This window comes from Molossus molossus, unplaced genomic scaffold (assembly GCF_014108415.1).
Source record: "Molossus molossus isolate mMolMol1 unplaced genomic scaffold, mMolMol1.p scaffold_m16_p_9, whole genome shotgun sequence".
Lineage (NCBI taxonomy): Eukaryota > Metazoa > Chordata > Mammalia > Chiroptera > Molossidae > Molossus > Molossus molossus.
Window position 1 is genome coordinate 18481233 of NW_023425403.1, and position 19103 is coordinate 18500335.

At 39.8% G+C, this 19103-nt stretch overlaps 1 protein-coding gene across 1 annotated transcript in view; it reads left to right on the plus strand.

Moving 5' to 3' along the window:
* The window catches only part of LONRF1 (LON peptidase N-terminal domain and ring finger 1), a 30526-nt gene extending 14586 nt beyond the window's left edge, over positions 1 to 15940 (plus strand). Inside the window, 9 exon segments of the mRNA XM_036250603.1 lie at positions 566 to 715; positions 1236 to 1476; positions 1570 to 1666; positions 2960 to 3074; positions 7486 to 7607; positions 11338 to 11496; positions 11614 to 11776; positions 13149 to 13301; positions 15758 to 15940. Coding sequence (XP_036106496.1) covers positions 566 to 715; positions 1236 to 1476; positions 1570 to 1666; positions 2960 to 3074; positions 7486 to 7607; positions 11338 to 11496; positions 11614 to 11776; positions 13149 to 13301; positions 15758 to 15940 — 1383 coding nt within the window.
* The last annotated feature ends 3163 nt before the right edge of the window (positions 15941 to 19103 follow it).

The window sequence follows — 19103 nt, forward strand, 5'->3', positions numbered from 1 at the left end:
CAGTCCAGCCTTAAACTATGCATTGGGGGTGAACCATGAACTATTTTGACAGGATAGGACTCGCTAATCTTCAGAGGTAAATATTTTCCACCTCTCTTGAGATCTCCTCTTTTTACCTTCTTTACAACAAAAAGGCAGCCTTCACCTTGGGTCCCTTCTCAGGCGACCAGTTGAACCACTCTCATGCCTTCCTTTTGGATCATTTCTTTGAGATGATTTGACCCCATTGAGGCACTGGTTTTGCAAGACTTTTACATATAGTACTTGAAAAAACCGCGATAGAGCGAAGCCGCGAAAGTGGCAGCGCGAAGTGGCGAGGGACGACTGTATATAAGTAAAGAGGCCTACTTCGCGGAAATCGGGTGGAGTCTGGAACTGAGTAACCGCGATAAATGAGGGCCGACTGTACATCTGTTTGGCAGTTCTGCTTATCACTTAATCTGTTCCTCTCTTGCTCATTAAAAGTAATGTCCACCACAAAATTCTTAAATTTAGGTGACTTTATATTAAATTATCCTTAACCAAATATTTTGTTTTTTATTACTTTTTAATTTTTCACTTACAGATTTTATTTGATTTATTATCACCTGAAAACTTAAAAGAAGGCCTGAAGGATTCTTCCTGGAGTTCATTACCATGTACTAAAAACAAACCTTTGGGTGTTCCGTCAGTAATGGAAGAGTCTCACTCTGCCGGTGCGCTTGGCCCGGGGCAGGTAAGGGGTGAGCCGTGAGTTTAGTGCATTTCTTCCTTTACAGGTGAAGATCCCCTCCTCCCTCATTTCAGTGCTAGAATCTGTTTAGGTACTATTAAGCTATTTAATGTTGTCTTAATAGGATCTTTGTCTATACATTTTTATTTCACACTAAAACCTATTATGTAAAAAGACTTGTTCATTAATCACAATTTTAGGTCACCTGAATGTTAGAAAAGATTTAGTCTTTTCGAAAATGGAGAACATTGTATTTATTTTAATTTCCTCAGGGTAGGAACAACTATATTAGCATAAACACTTAAACTTCATTATAATATAAGTTAGCTGGATGTCTAGGGCTATACAGGTACTGGCAAAACTCATTTACTTGCTAGGGTTTTAAAATTAAAACTTGGTACTGTTAAATGAACAGTAAAATGAGCATTATAAGATATTGAAATGTAATTTCGGTTTGATTCTTGACGAGAGCAGTAAAGTATAGTAAAGAAATGCAGATACCCTTCTTATTGTATTTTTGTAGAATGAAGAAATACCAGCGGTCCCGTCAGAGCCTGTCAAAGGAAGCTTAAACCGAGCTCGGTCGGCACAGGCTATAAATTCCACAGAAATGGCAGCCAGAGAGGATTGCTTAAAGAGAGTGTCCTCAGAACCTTTACTCTCTGTTCAAGAAAAAGGTGCTCTCCTGAAAAGAAAGTTGTCTCTTTTAGAACAGGACGTGATTGTCAATGAAGATGGAAGAAATAAGCTTAAAAAACAAGGAGGTGAACATTTCACTCACTGATGTAAAACATTATTTATTTAGACTAACCTTTAAACTTTTTCTCAAAGATAACTGTGTTTCTTTGTTTAAATAGAAACTCCCAGTGAGGCCTGTACATTTTCATTAACTTATGGTGACATCCCAGAAGAATTAATAGATGTATCAGATTTTGAGTGTTCTCTCTGCATGAGGTAAGAATGTAAAATTTTATAAAAGATGAATATTTTATATTAATGTAAATAAAATACAGGGTAGATAAAGGTAATTTACTCTTTAATAACAGACAATGTAAATGAACAGAATACTGTGCTAAAAATCAAAAGATGAATTTTACTCCTAGGTTGACCTTTTATACCTTGGACAAATAACTGTAATGTATGAACCTCAGTTTTCCTTATTTAGAAAGTGGGGTCAGTGTTTACATAGCCTCTGTCACAGTGTTATAAGAATCAAATGACTTTAAAAAGTACCTGGAACATTATAAAGTACTATAATAGCTATACGTATTATTATTAAAACTTAGAAATATCCATGATTTTAGATTTGGGTAAGAATTCTAATTATGTATTATGTGTATCTGACTCTCGCTTATATAAACTGTAAAGTCCTGTTAAAGTACCATTGGATAAGGATTTCCATTACTTAGAATGCTTAAATTCTAAAAGACTGATAGTTTGGAAAGAACATTTTCTGCTTTCATAGTTGTGTGGAGTCAAAGGAATAGAGTGTGGAGGGTCAGGAGACTGGTCCTGGCCCCACGAGGCTGGCTGTAACTGGCCGTATTCCTAACTCTGAACCTAAGTTTCTTCATTTATGAGGTGAGGGGATTAGATCAGACAATTTCTGAAGTACCTATACATCTAATAATACTTTCAGGAAATTTGGAGGTGTTTCAGGAAACAATTATAATGTAAGTAAAATTAGTTTTCCCATAGTATTTGAGTATTTTTGCATTTGATATTAGGATTTGGTTAAATCCTAATATTTCTTTAGGATTTAACCGTAATATATATAGGATTATTCCTTTTAATGAATTTTATGTACTAAGCCTTTTATAAGCTTATTAAGAGAACCAATTTTAAAGAGATAAAATAAGAATGAAAACTATTTAATGATTATTGATGATCTATTTTACATGATTTATTTTGCATTAAGCCTTGGGAATCTGGTGTGTATTTTACATTTACTGCACACCTCAGTTTGGACCAGCTCATTTCAGTTGTTTGGTAGCCCATGTGGCGAGTGGTGTGTGTATTAGTACAGTTCTGGATGCTTGGCAGGATACCCCTGTTGATAAAGAACATTTAAAATGTTCTTTAGGGGACTGTACTTGCCTTTATCACTGCCCCTTTACCCTCTTCTGCCCACCAGACCTTCCTTCCTCCTTCTCTAGAGATTAGTGATATGGCTCTATTATTAATTTGTTCAGTTTTTCCAATAGATAGTTTAATGTGAAAACTAACATGCATTTTGATTGGTTTCAGGTTGTTTTTTGAGCCAGTAACAACCCCTTGTGGACACTCATTCTGTAAGAATTGTCTTGAGCGTTGTTTAGATCATACACCATATTGTCCCCTTTGCAAAGAAAGCTTGAAAGAGGTAAATATTTTATCTGTTTATTGGTCTCAAGTTAGGCAACATAGTTTTATTTCTGTTCAGCATAGAAATAGTGATTATCATGTTTAGAATTGATTATATAGGCTGGGTGACCGAAAAGGATGTCTCGTTACCATATGTTAGTGTTGGAGAAAGTGAGGTTAGAGAGGTCAGGGAAAGCAGAGCGGTCCTGGGGACCAAGCCCGCTGTACTTAATTTTTTTTAACAAAGAGGGTATGGTCAAGTACCTGGTCAGGAATAGGTTCAATTTTAATGGTGACAGTATTGGGGTAACCCAACTGCCCTCCCTCCCACTCCCAATAACAGGGCAGATTTCTGGCCTAGTTCAGTCCCTTTATCATTTGGAACAGCTCTATTCAATAGACTTCCTGCTTTGAAGGAAATGCTTCAATTCTGTGCTGTCCAACATGGTAGCCACTAGCCACATGTGAGTATTAAGTACTTGATGTGGTTAATGTGACTGAGGAATTTTATTTTATTTATATATATATATGTATATATATGTGTGTGTATATATATGGATATATATATATATATATTTAAATATGTTTTTATTGATTTTTTGAGAGAGAGAGGAAGGAAGACAGAAAGAAACATCGATGTGAGAGGGATACATTGATCGGCTGCCTCCTGCATGCCCCACACTGGGGATCGAGTCTGCAACCCAGGTATGTGCCCTGACTAGGAATCGAACAGGGACCTCTCAGTCTATGGGACAACACTCAATCCACTGAGCCACACCTGCTGGGCTATATTTTTAATTTTAATTTTAATTCAGTTACATTTAAGTAGGCACATATGACTAGTGGCTACCACATTGGACAGGACAGCTTAGAAGATGGTAGATTGGAAAGGAGAGGAGGCACAGCTTCCTACCCTCTTCTTACAGAGTCAGTGATCAGCCTTACCACCTGTCAGGAAAGCAGCTGGATCCAAGGTGGGTACCTCCTGCAACAGGTGGGAGGACAACACCCCCTCACTTGTGCATGGGCAGCTGGAGATCCCCTAAGTGAGGCCAAAGCCTTATAATTCTGAGCTCCAGTCACACTGGTAGCATTGATGAGGGAGAGTGATTCTGTCTCTGGTAGTTGACAGATTGTTTAAAGAAAAAGTGCCTTCCAAATATGAATAAAAAATTGATAAAACCATTTTGCTATTTAACACACATAGCTGTTTCCTATATGCAAAACACAACTCTGTATAGGTAACATAATACTATATGTATATTGTCATGTGTGATATGTGTCTTATATAACAAGCTGGTATGTCACAAAACCTCATACACAATGTTCACAGTCAGGAAACAAGATAAACTTATTCTTAAAGAATTTGTTAATTACATGTTCAACTAAATGCTCAATGTTTTCAGGTGAAGTACTTTAAACGTGCTATTTTTCCTGTGTTCCCAGAGGTTTTAGATACTCTCTAGTATATTTATTTTATTTTTTAAATTGATTTTAGAGGAAGGGGGCAGAGAGAGAGAGAGAGAGAGAGAGAGAGACATTGATGTGCGAGAGGAACATTGATCGGGATTGGTTGCCCCGCACAAGCTGACCAGGGATTGAACCAGAAGCCTAGGTGTGTGCTCTGACCCGGAATTGAACCTGACACCTTTTGGTGTATGAGACGACGCTCCTACCAACTGAGCCACACCGGCCAGGGCTCTAGTATATTTATTATGCTTTATTTTAGATTAACAATTAGGTACATTGCTTTAAATTTAGAGATACCTCACCTTTAAAATATATTTGGAGTTTGAAAGAAAATAAGCGTATTATTTGAAAATACAGTCGGCCCTCATTTATCGCGGCTAATCAGTTCCAGACTCTACCGTGATAAATGAATTCCCACGAAGTAGGATTCTTTATTTATCCAGTGGTCCCTCCCACTTCGCGCTTCCACTTTCGCAATTTCACTCTGGCGGTTTTTTCAAATACTGCACTATATTTGGAAAACCGCGATAGGGAAGCCGCCAGAGTCCAAGCCCCGGCCACGACTGTGTAACTAACAGACTGTTTAAAAATAACTTTATCCTGTGTCCTGACTTTGAAAGTACCCTGTACAATAGAATTTGTACAAGCTAAATATATATTTAAGCATATTAAAATTGATATGCTCTACAGTTTTACATTTTTCCACTTATGTTTTTTTTTGTTGCTCATTTTACATTTGAATATTTTTAAAGATAGCATTTTTATAGCAGTATAATAATCTGATGATTTAACATTTCCCTATTGTTGGGTTTGTAAATTGTATTGTTATTTCTTTTTTTATATACCATGTTTTACCTCTTTGACTATTTCCTTAGGATAAATTCCTGGGAGATAAATTTCTAGCTTAAAGGTCTCATGTTTATAAGACTCTTAAAACCAATTGCCAAATTGCCTAGGTCCCTAGAAAAGTTGTACAAATTTAGATTCCTATCAGTAATGTAAGAGAGGCCATAGTTTCCCAAATTTAATACAAGAGTATTAAATTTTAAAACATCTTTATTAATTTAATAGAATAAAATTGCCTTTATAATGTCTGTAACTTGACTAATTGTATCATAAAGTTGTCAGTTATCTGTATCTACATTATCTGCTCAAGAGTACCTCTCTTCAGTGGTTATCAAAGTGTGTTCCCCTGACCAGCAGCATTGTATCACCTCAGTCCCCACCCCAGGGCCACCACATCAGAACTCTGGGGCAGGGCACAGCAGCCTGCATTTTAACAAGCCCTGAATCATACTTAAATTTAAAAACCACTACTGTTACCCTCCTAACCTTTCATATTTCCTATTCTGTTTTTCATTGGATTATGACAAAACCCTCGTTTATGCTGGATCTATGGATTAAAAGATAGCTTCTCTTGATCTTACCTTGTCATTGTCTCCCAAGAGTTTTTCTTCACTAATTTTATTATATAAATTTGTACTGGGCATTTTCTTTGTCCAAAGTTCTGTGCATATACTCTGACCTGGTCCCTTCCCCTATGCAGTGTCTAGTTCAGTTATAGAGATGTGGTGTATCCCGTCCATGTAATATAGTACAGGGTATGGTAACTGCCTTGTATATGGTAAAAGCAGTAAAATACGGGGCTCTTGGGAGATAGAAAACTACTTAAGGAAGACTTGATGAAAAGGTGAAGTTGGAGGCAGACCTTAGAGGACAGATGGGCTTTCGTAGGAGTGAAGAGGTGGCTGTTAGAAGTTGGAATAACGACACAAAAATGCATGAGGGTGACAGTGTTTCAGAGTATGAAGGAGTGGTACAATGTGCATTGTATACGGATTCTGGGGATCATGTAGGAAAAGCAACCTCTTGGTAAGGGTCTGGGTGATGATAAGGTGACAGGGGAAGGAGACTCTGAAAGAAAAGAACTATCTGTAAACTCTGCCACCAAACTAGGGAACAAAAAAGGGAGAGAGGATAGTTTTGATTTTTTATTTTATTTTATTTAAAACATTTTTTGGCCCTGGCCGGTTTGGCTCAGCGGTTAGAGCGTCGGCCTGTGGTCCTGAGAGACTCAGGTTCGGTTCCCGCTAAGGGCATGTACCTGGGTTGCAGTTTGTCCCCGGCCCTGGTTGGTCGTGCGGGTGGCAGCCACTCGATGTGTCCCTTTCACATCGATATTTCTCTCTCTCTCTCTCTCCCTCCCACTCTATCTGTGTTAAAAATGGAAAAAAATGTCCTCGGGTGAGGATAAATAAAAAAAATAAATAAATAAAAATAAAACATTTTTTGTAAATCCTCACCTGAGGACATTTTTCCATTCATCTTCAGATAGAGTGGGAAGGAGGGGGGCAGGGTGGGGAGACATCGGTATGGGAGGGACACATCGATTGGTTGTCTCACGCATGACCCCAACCAGGGCCGGGGACTGAACCCACAACTGAGGCATGTGCCCTTGACCAGAATTGAACCTACGACTCTTTGGTCCATGGGCTGACACTCTAATCGCTGAGCCAAACTGGCCAGGGCTAGTTTTGTGTTTTAAAAATAAGGCAGGTGCATCATTTTCTTTATTCCTTACTCTATTTTTGTGTCTTGGTAAAAATGCTAGTTTCAAGTACCCATGAGCTGTTAGATCAAAATTGGCCTTTGGTGTGGGAGATGGCAGGCGCTGGGCTGAGGGCAGCTGATAAAGGGTCTGTGATCATAGCAGGACACAGGCCTTAAATAGAGTGCTTGGGTCAAGCTGCCACCGTGTATCTCTGTGCTCTTGAGCAAAGCCTCAGACACGTTTGCCTGTTTGGCACCATCCATTGTAAGGTTCCCTGTCACTAATTCAGCTAATTCAGAAGTGACTGTGTAAATATGTAATAAAGGCTTTACTGTATCAGCTAAACTGTTTTGCCTGTTTTATACTGTAGGAAAGAAGTATTGGAATGTAAAACAATATTGTCTTTTAGTATCTAGCAGATAGGAGGTACTGTGTCACACAGCTGTTGGAAGAATTAATAGTGAAGTATCTGCCTGATGAGCTGTCTGAGAGAAAAAAAATATATGATGAAGAAACTGCTGAACTCTCACAGTAAGTTTCTTCTCATAAAAGCACAATCAAATTATGAACTACCACCCTTTAAAATAGGAAAACCTTCTCATGGCAAGCTGGATCCTGTCTTTAGTTCAACCCACATAGTCAAAGGCATATTTTAAACAAATATTGATTGGTCAGCTTCCCCTGTCCTAAACAGAATTTCTAAAAGTTCACTTGGTAACGTCCAGATGTTCTACTGGGAACTACTGACTCAGCTCTTTGTATTTAAGCAGTACTTCAGGTCGGGGAGGGGTTTCCTACAGTGACATCAGACTGTGGAATCTGGAATGGAGAGGTGCTTGCTGGGAACAGCAACCCTGAGGTATTAAGGCAGGGTAGGAGGAAGCTAGGGGATACATGGTCTGGAATGGCAGGGGGTTTAGCCAGTTGGAAGTTTGGAAGATGGGACCTGGAAGGTTGAGACTAAAATTGGAAAAGGAAGGAGGGGAGGGGTTGGGGGTGGGAGGTGACTTAAGGGCCAAATTCTCAATTAATGAAATGTTGACTTGTAGCAGAACTGAGTTAGTAACAGAAAGTGAAAACCCTGGAGGTAACTTTGGAATTTAGTAGAGTAGACCAGAGTAGACCACTGTTAAGAGCACTCATGGCTGTTGGGGGCTGGATAGGTTGGACCTGGTTTTGTTTCTTTCTTTTACTTTTCTTTGCCCATGTCTTTCCCTATTTGACCAGTCATTTAAGTCTCTTTAAATTTCTTTCATAGGTTTTTAATTTATTAACTCTTTTCTTTTCATTTTCTTTTAACTAGACATACTAAAGAACAAAATTTCAGTTAAAATTTTTTTTTTTTTTTAACCTCACCCGAGGACATTTTTCCATTTTTTGTTCAGGTAGAGTGGGAGGGAGAGAGAGGAACAGAGAGAGAGAGAGAGAAACATCGATGTGAAGGGACACATTGAGTGGCTGCCACCCGCATAGCCAACCAGGGCCGGGGACAAACTGCAACCGAGGTACGCGCCCTTAGCGGGAACCGAACCCGGGTCTCTCAGGACCGCAGGCCGACGCTCTAACCGCTGAGCCAAACCGGCCAGGGCTCAGTTAAAATTTTTTTTAATTGATTTTTAGAGAGAGAGGAAGGGAGAGGGAGAGAGAGAGAGAGGAACATCGGTGAGAGAGAACATTGATTGGCCACCTCCTGCACATCCCCCCACTGGGGACTGGGCCCACAGCCTGGGCATGTGTCCTGACCAGGAATCAAACCAGTGACCTCTTGGTGCATGGAACAATGTTCAAGCACTGAGCCACACTGATGAGCCAAAATTGCAGTTTTTGTATGCTGCTTTTATTGAACACCTTTTGGTTTTCATTATTTTTCAATTATAAATGAAATATTTTACATTTCTCACTTTTTAAGAAAAGTTCATTGTACTTGTAGGCTCTTCTTTTTCAATATGTGCCCATCAAATGTCTTCATTGGGCCCGTGGTCTCCAAGAAAAGACTTTCGTTCTTTTCTTTATAGAAATTGACGTTGATTTGTCTTCAGTGGAACTGATATTTTATTGTGTGATTTTTATGATAGAAAATATTCTGAAGTGTAGATTCTTTAGCTTTTTGATCAATACTGCAAAAAGCTGGCTATAAGAGGGTTACAGTTATACTTTAGTCTTTTAAATGGTGTCACAGCCAGACCCCACCAGAAGAGTGCAGTATAATCCATGAGTGACAGACGGTAGTCATTCGAGGGGAGCTGATGTGGTGGAGAGAAGCTTGAGGGCACCGTGCTGCTTACAGATGAGGCTGTGTTTGTTAAGGGCCGGGTCTTCCCTTGGTACTTATACGTTTTGCTAATTAATAGGTCTACTGGGTGGGTTTTTTTCTTTCTTTCAGTTTTTATGTTCATAAGGAGAGAGATCATTGTAGAACACAATTTAATTTAATTCATTCATTCATTCATTCATTTATTTAATCCTCACCCAAGGATATTTTTCCATTGATTTTTTTTTTTTTAATCCTCATCCAAGGATATTTTTACATTTATCTTCAGACAGAGTGGAGGGGTGGGGGGGAGAGAAACATTGGTTGCTACCTGCACAACTCCCTGGGACAAACCATAATTGAGGTACATGCCCCTGGCTGGAATTGAACCTGGGACTCTCTGGTCTGCAGGCCAGCGCTGTAACCACTGAGCAACACCTGCCAGGGCTCCATTGATTTTTAGATGGAGTGGAAGGGAGGGAGGGAGAGAGGAAGAGAGAGAGAGAAACATCGATGTGAGATGGTTGCCTCCTGCATGACCCCAGCCAGGACAGGGGATCAAACCTGCAACCCAGGTATGTGCCCTTGACTGGGAATTGAACGTATGACCCTTCGGTCCACAGGCTGACGCTCTATTCACTGAGCCACACTGGCCAGGGCTAGAGTACAATTTTAAAAGTAGAGGAACTAGCCCTGGCCTGTTTGGCTCAGCGGTTAGAGCATCAGCCCGCGGACTAGAGAGTCCCGGGTTCGGTTCCCACTAAGGGCACGTACCTCGGTTGCAGTTTGTCCTCAGCCCTGGTTGGGGTCATGTGGGTGGCAACCACTCGATGTGTCTCTCTCACATGGTATTTCTCTCTCCCTTCCTCCCTTTCTCCCTCCCGCTCTATCTGAAGATAAATGCAAAAATGCCCTCGGGTGAGGATTTAAAAAAAAAAGAAAAAGGTAGAGGAACTAGCATTTATTTATTTAAATATGTTTTTTTTTTTTATCAAATATTACTTTTACGTATATAACTTAAGGTCTTTTTGAAGAAAAACTAGATAATATAAATGAACTAGGGAAGAAAATCATACTAGGTAATCCAAAGGGAGTTTCCTTTGGCATTTTAGCATTTATCCTTTTAGATTTTAATATATATATAAATACATTTTAAACACAGATGGGATCATTTAATTCATCTTGTTCCATAACCTCTTTTCTCATTAATATAGACCTTTAAATGTATCCCTTGTTATGACTGTGTCATAATTTATTTTACTGTCCTCTCTTTTTGCTTCTAAGTTTTGGCTACTGTGCACAGTGCTACACTGAACATTCTTAGTGCTTGTGGGGAAAAATAGCCTGTCGGTCAAAGGATATGAACATTTAGAACAATTGTTGATGTATGTAGCCAAGTTCTTCAACATGATGCACCGTTTCACTCTGCCCCTGCTTCCCACACCCTGTCGCAGCTGGGCACTGCCTGTGTCCACTTCCTGCCAGCCTGGCAACAGGAAATGTATCATTTTCATTATGTTGATGAATGTTATCGAATTACCTGTTTTTGATAGTTCAAAAATATTTTAATGCCTAAGAATTTTTATTGATTTGCTTTTTGTCTTTTCTGGGAGCTCATTTTTTCTTATTGTTATCTAAGAGTGAGAATGTTTTTATAGATAAAAGTTATTAACTTTATTATGTTACAGATATTTTAGACAGATTTTTAATATAAAAGTAATTATAGTCAGTTGGTTTTTGATTCATAAAGATACTTAGCTCTATATGATAACCCGGTATCTCCAATTCAGATTGACTTACTGACTTGTGTACATAAGAGGGTCACAGACAGATGTTTTAGTGTTAATATTATATCCATGTGAGCATACTGATTCTTATTTTTACCAAGAATAAAAGTCACCTTATTTAGAGCTAATTTCTTTTTTTTATATTCATTTATTACTGTTGCAAGCTTCACTCATTTTAGTTGTATGTTCTGATATATAATAATGAAACTTCTCTCTTCTTCAGCTTGACCAAGAATGTTCCAATATTTGTTTGCACTATAGCCTACCCCACTGTGCCTTGCCCTCTTCATGTGTTTGAGCCAAGATACAGATTGATGATTCGAAGAAGTATACAAACTGGAACTAAACAGTTTGGGATGTGTGTCAGTGATACACAAAATAGGTATGCTTTTTGTGTACTTAAATATTTTTTATTTATATTGGAATGTTCCTTGAATATTGTTGAGAACTTGTGTGCTTGTTGCATTAACTTTTATATTAATTAGAGTCTTTCTTTTAGTTTTGCAGATTATGGTTGTATGTTACAAATTAGAAATGTACATTTCTTACCCGATGGAAGGTCTGTGGTTGATACCATTGGAGGAAAGCGGTTTAGGGTTTTAAAAAGAGGCATGAAAGACGGATATTGCACTGCAGACATTGAATATCTGGAAGATGTTAAGGTATTACAAAATGTTGTTTTCTAGCACCCTTTGGTATACTGTGTCCTAGGCATTGTACAGGCATCCAGGGTGTATTTTCTAGGTAGATAAAACAGTTCTTCCTATTAGAGCCTCATCAACACTTACGCAAATTAGTTTCAACATATCTTTTTGTTATCTTGCTCTTAATTATTGTGAGTTCCAAGAGAACTTGGGAACCAGAACCTAGATCCTCTTATTTCTGCAGGCTCAACAGCCAGCACAGGGCCTGGAATGTATGTGTGTATTAGCAGGGTAGGTACTTAACAGGAGCAGTTGATTGAATTTTGACCATTTTTAAGTGTATATATAGTTCGGTGGCATTAAGTGCATTCACATTGTAGTGCAAAAGTAGATGCCTTTTAAACTTTCATTTTGTGTTTCATTTTAGAGCTTTCAAAAATAAAATGTTCTTTTGTCTCTCATGTGTTGTAGACTCACCTTTTCTATTTCAGAATGTTTTAGAGTCCCTTTGTTGTATTTATATCGAGTCACCCTTGAAGTGTGAAAGGCCAAGTCATGCGTGACCTTTGTTCAGATGTGTTAATGTATGTGGAATAGAGCGCTCCTGGCAGGTAGTGAGTAGGATATAAGTGTGTGTTGAAGAGATCAGTGTGAGGTGGGTGAGTTAATGTTCCCTTTTCCACCTGAGTTCTCTGAGGCCACTCTGGATCTCAGGCTGCAAGGCTGATGCATTTCACTTTACATTTGCACTTTCACGATCCACTAGTCTGAAGGGTGCTGGAGGGGTGATGGTTGTAGCCACAGCCTTGGGCCTTTATAGCAGCAGAAGTTCATTATTGCATAAATTATTATCTATTTAAATGCTAAGTTATTTGCTGCATTTCTCTGTTTTTGTTTTTTGACCCAGTCCCCTGGTATACAGTTATGTTTGTCTTCCATCCTGTTATGTTTTCTGCCATGTCATCTGCACCTTAAATGCCCTCCCCCATCTTTCTTATGGTAGCACCTGTACTCCTCTGTTGTTTTTTTTTGTTGTTGTTGTTCCACTGCTTTCAAAAGCCACTGATCCATAAAGACAAAAGGAATTCCAAATTGAAGTAGACCTTTGTCCAAGAACTTGCTCTCAATCTTACCCCTCCTCCTAATTGGGCTTGTTGGTAGGGCTCTGCAATATTGCATTGCTACTCAGCAAGGCTGAGTGGAGGTCAGGCCTTGCTGTCTTTCTTTCATGTGGCCCATTGGTATTATGTGAAGCATAAATATATGATATATATTGCATAAGAATGATATTGCTGATCCAGCACTGAAATAGGTATTCTCTAATATTTTTTTCCATTTCTGTAGGATTGGTGGTGTTAGACAGAAGTCTTACTAACTGTTGTATTTCTAGGTTGAGAATGAAGATGAGATAGAGGGTCTCAGGCAGCTTCATGATTTGGTATACTCTCAAGCCTGCAACTGGTTTCAGAATTTAAGAGACAGATTTCGAAGCCAAATTCTTCAGCACTTTGGATCAATGCCCAGGAGGGAGGAAAACCTTCAGGTATGATGGCTTTGAAGTTGTTTCTAAAAGTCTCACTTTTTTTATAAACTCAAATGAGTAGGTTTTTAAGTTTCTTTTTTTGTTGTCCTTTTCACATAACATCTCCTTTGCCATCTTTAGAATCATGCCCATACTCTCTAGCGCAGGGGTACGCGCTGCATCGCGTACGGGAGGGGGTGGGAGGAGGTGGCAGCGGCAATGCCTGTAGGACCGAGGGCCGGGGAAGGAGCAAGCCCTTAACTGAGGAAGCCCTTTTCCAGAAGGAGACATAAACTAAAAACAGGACATGGTACCATCCAGTGAATTGTGACTACTGACAACTGCGCCTTTGAGCCAGTCAGCTCTCATTCTTTGACAGTTGAGAGGTGTATCATTTTCTGTACTTTTTCAGAATTTTTTTGTCTCACCTCTCCTTTTATTCCCAGCTTTCAGCCTCGCATTAAATTCATTTTTGTCTCTTATGTTCAGTACTACACTCCTCAGGATACGGATGTCTTATGGTTTAGCTCAGGTACTTAGTGTGTACATTTAAGCTTAATCTGATTAATGTGTAGCCAGGCACTTTCTGGGCAAGCGGATCTGTGCAGTAGGTACTGGAAGAGGCAAAAAAGAGAAGGGTCCCTAGCCTGGGAAATAGGAGTTTAGAGTCCAGCGGTTCTTAACCTGTGGGTCCTGACCCCTTTGGGGGTCGAACTACCCTTTCACAGGGGTCCCCTAAGTCCATTGGAAAACACTTATTTCCGATGGTCTTAGGAGCCGCGACACCCTCTATCCGTGTCCAGGCGGGTCCGCCCACCTGCAGGTCCGCCCACGTGCAGATCCGCCCACATACAACGTGAGGAGCTGGATTACAGGGTCTCGGCATTAGGAAGGTTGAGAACCACTGGTTTAGACTCATCAAAGCACTGACTTTAGGCATGAGCATTTTGAATTGAATTGAATAAACATTTGTGGTCAGCGGTAATAGATTTCATAAAGGAATGACTATAAATATAAGAAGATGGGGAGACACTAGATCCCACTCTGCTGCACACTGCCTCCCATTTCAGTTTTCAAAGGGTAGTGTAAGTCTGTCTGGCTCCCAGCTGAATCCTTCGCCTGAACTTGAAGTTTCCCCATCAGACCATCTCCTAGTTGAGTTCTCATTCTGTGTCCAGTGTGTTTGTTTTACCCTGTCTACCTGAATCCCGTGAAACTTGACAGAAAGAGCTTTTGATAAGCACAAAATTAAATAAACTTTAAATGTTAACAAACCAACTTGCAGAAAAATTCAACATTCCTTTCCCACTGCCTTCACCACCCTCACCTTTTATCATCCTGTCCTTCCCCTCTGCCTTCTGTTAGTTTGTATGCCAGGATTCAGTCAGGGAAACAAGAGCAGCCACTCAGGATGTTCTGGGAATGAAGGGCTTGTGGGCTGCAGGTCTGACCCCGGGGCTGGGAGAAGATCGGGGACATGGCCGTTGGTCTTCCTGCCACGGTGAGGCGCACCGCTGCCCAGGAGCCGTGGGAAGTCCCCACCAGCGTCTCAGCTGCAGCAGTGGAGCAGGTGGTTTTCAAGAGTTCCCTGAAAGCTGTAAACCTCACATCTGCCCACACTTGGCAACAATCTCCAGAGAATGAGGGCTTCCTCTCTCCAGTGTACACATCTCACAGAAGTGCTTCGTTGGCCAGGTCCTACCTGGAACTGTATGGGGAGGGGGCTTCTGGGAAATGTAGTTTTCTGATGTCTCTGATATGCAGAAGGAGGTGGTTGTGGTGCTGAATTGAGCACTACAGTACATAAAGAAATTTTGTTTGATTCTAGGAGTGTATTGACATCAACATTGATAGCTCCTTTTGTCATTCTGAAACTTCATGTTTTAGGTCTAATAAGGAGCAATTCAATGTATAGTAAAGGTGGCTTAAAAATTCTTTTATATAGATTTCAGAAGCCAGTCCTTACACATCAGAAGACCTTCTGTCTTTCCTAGGATTCCACAATTCTTTGAAGAAATTTTAAAACACCAACTAACTTTTTAAAAAGTGTTTTAAATATATATTTTAAGAAAGCATTTCTCAAGTAGGGGCAATTGGCAATATTCCCATGGGACATTTGGCAATATCTAGAGGCGGTTTTGATTGTCACAGCCAGGGAGGTGCTGTTGACAGAGGGCAGAGGTGCTGCTAAGCGGGCCGCAGTGCACAGCCAGTTCTCCCAGCAGACAGTCGCCGGCCCCGGAGGCCAGGTGAGAAAGCTGCCACATGAGCTGACAATTTGTATTACACTCTGAGCTTCAGTTTTCCCCTTTTATATGGACATAGGAATAGCTTTCTTGTATGAGTGTTTAAATAATTTGAGATAGGACCTGATAGGGAAACATGGTCAATAAATACTAGCTTGTTGGTGGTTTGTTACTGTTGTTATTGCATAAATGTTTGTTCTATTAATCCTATAAAATGTCGATTATTTTTAGGCAACTCCTAATGGACCTGCCTGGTGTTGGTGGCTTCTTGCAGTTCTTCCTGTGGATCCCCGGTACCAGCTGTCAGTTTTGTCAATGAAGTCTTTGAAAGAACGGTTGACAAAGATCCAGCATATACTGACCTATTTTTCTAGAGACTAATCTAAGAAACTGACTGCTTGGATATTCCTTTAACGTTACCCTAATCTGGCTGTGTTGACGGCTGGGTTGTCCGCTGCCTTTGCACATCCAGTGCTGGTTTGAGAAATGGAATGAAACTCTTGTGGTTTTTTGTTTTTTTTTTTTCCTTCAACCTCCAGAATCATGTGGTTCTGCAAATGAATACCCTCAACTAGGATTTAGACCACTAAGAACTTGCACAGGGAAACACTCAACGAATGTGTGTTAAACCTCTCCATTGTGATGAAGTTGCACTATGTACCATATTCTAAAATGAAATGAGAACTCTGTGTATGTATGTGGAGTGAGTGTGTGTGTCTGTGTGCGTGCGCGAGTGTGTGGGTAGTATGTGTGCATTTTCTCTGGCTTTAAGATTTCAAAAGAAAAAAAAAGCCATAGAGAGCAGAACTTGCTGAGGGTCATTTATTGCCCCAGTTTACAACAGCAGCGATACGGATTTTTGCAAATAGAATTTGCCTCAGATTTCTCTGTCCTAATGCTTATATTTGCACAAATATGTAAACTATGGTATTGCGTATCCCTCTGTTGGAAATCCTGCTCTTGCTGAACTGTCTTGACCATTGACTATGATACTTTCTTATTTATGGAAAATACTTGCGTCCCAGTGGCCGACTGGCACTGGGTGCAGAACCTAGAGCCAGTTTTCAGGAACAATTGCAAACCTGACATGGTACTGTGCATCTATTCACACAACACTTAAAACTGTGAAAATATGGTTTACATTTAATTGTACATAAAGGTAGATGGAGAACTCAATTCAGTACCAGTTAGTTTGTACATTTTAGGGGGCTTTTCACATTAACTGCCCATCTATGTAATTTACGGTTTGACATGATGTGTTTGTTAAAAAAATTACATAGTATAAAACCATTAAGGATCTGAGGGAAGAGAAGAAGCTTAATGTAGAACTAAGCTTTTAAAGTATGTTTTATTTTCTAATTCTGGTCTTGGTGCAAATGTTAGCTATGCCTTACTCATATCACAGTTAGATCACCATGCTGTGACGTGGTTTATACTCACGCTGCCCTAGATACTTTTGTAATTCTTTGTTGCAAACTTAGGACTGTCCCTATCAACTTTCTTTTATGTAAGTAATTTGTAAAAGTTTCTGAAAAATTTGCTTTTGCTTATTTAATTTTGAATAAAAGCTAAATTCATAATAATTTTTTTTCTTAAATTTTAGGTCGTAAAAAAAAGTCTGTGGAGGAATCAAACTGCATAGTAAAGGACGGATGAGTTTTGCTTACTGTTTTGTGCCACAAGACATTAGCACTAGCTTTCAAAACACTTTTTTTGGTCAAATTTTACCAAACAATGCATTGTCTTAAGGAGGCTTATGGCCCTAGAACCATCTTCTAAAGCCCTATTTTTCAACCTTTGAAAAATCCAAGTCCCTTTAGAATAAGGATAAATACATGTTACCCATTTAGGAATCCTCTTGATTAAACAGTCTTGACCATTTCAGTCCCCAGTTTTCTAGTTAGGATCTCCCAGATCTTTTAATATTGAATGTTGAAATGACTGCCTAGAGAACCACCCATTGTCCCCCTAAATTACGCTAATTATGAGAATCTGTTGATTAGTTCAGCAGAAAACACTGTCTAAAGAACTGGCTGTTCTCCAAAAGTACCTTATCAATAGTTTCTGAAGTGTTAGATTAGACTTGTAATAAACTATTAAATGCCTGTTCAATGGTGTCTGGGTAGTAGAAGAGTTTACCTGTAAGTTCTCCAAATGTGTATCAGGTGGCAGTACGAGTTACCTGGTGTTGACTACATCTGTGATATGTGTGCATGCACGTGTACACGTGTGTGCACACCAACACACACGGGCACTAAGTGGTCTCTATGTACACATGTACTAATAGGAATTCCAAGGGTTTTATTTATCATCTGACCTTAATTTTGTGATAGTTGGTCTCTGATAGTTGCTCTGTCTATAGATTTTTAAAAGTCTCTGGAAACTTTTTATTTCACTTTCCATACAGTTTATTTAAAAAACAAACAAAAAAACAAAAAGCAAACTAATCTGACAGACTTTCCCCTTTATCACTTTGACTAAGTTCTGTCTTGAACTCAACACTTCAAGCCAAAGTTGCTAGTTGCCACTCTTGTCTCTTCATGCACCTGTCTCTAAGCGTCCAATTGTTTCTGTTCTTCAAGGTCCAACTTGTATGCCTTCACTCAGCTGGACCCTGAGCGCCATAGCGTTTTCCGTCCGCTCTCGTGGGAGACAACAGCATTAAGTACAAAAACCCTCTCCCGAATGCTGGGGCTGGTGTCTAGCAGTTTAGACAGGATTTAAGCTCCAAGACATGCTGAGCCCTGAACAGAACTGAAGTACGGTTAAGAAGGGAAATTGGACAAAGATGGTCGAACTGCAGATACCTTTGCCTTCCCTTCCCCCCCAAATCTGAAACAATGACAGTGATGAACATGAAATATAATGGCATCATGAAACCAAAAGTCCATCTGTTGACCAGTGCTTTTGAGGAACTTCTGAGCTACAGAAATAGGTCTGATGCAGACCAGAGGAGAGCATAGCTTCACAGAAATGGAGAATGACAGGGAAGCCCCAAACTTGGAGAGTGTCTGAAAACTCTGGAAGATTCTGTGGGGAGGCTACCCTTGACACAGCTGGATCATTTGGCTTTCTCTACTTGTGCTGGGCATCAGGTGGCAGCAGTAATTGTTTTCAGGCTGCAGCACTGAATGTGGGCATTGGACCAAGGAAGACACATGGAACCTTAACTAGCTACAGATCCCCGGCAGGATGAGAGCCCCTGTGCACAGACTAAGCTACTGACCTCGTGCAACTGGTGGCGCGTTGCAGCGTAACTCCACAGTAAACAGGGTTGACCAAATGAGCAACCCCAAATGAACAGGGATCAGAAATGACAAAGATGAGTAAATAAATCCTAGGAATTGGAGATAAAACTCTGTAAACAGGACAACAAACTCAATATCCTTAGATTTGAGAATGAGCAATTCCAAAAATGATCTGGGAATCTAAGAAATACTTTTCAAGTGGTCCCTGACACCATTAGAAGCAGTCAATAAAAGTTTGTTGAATCAATGAATGAATTGTAAAAATAAGTAGATGAGCTGAACAGGAGAATGAATTAAAGAATGAGTGGAGAGTTGAGTGGGAGCGCTCT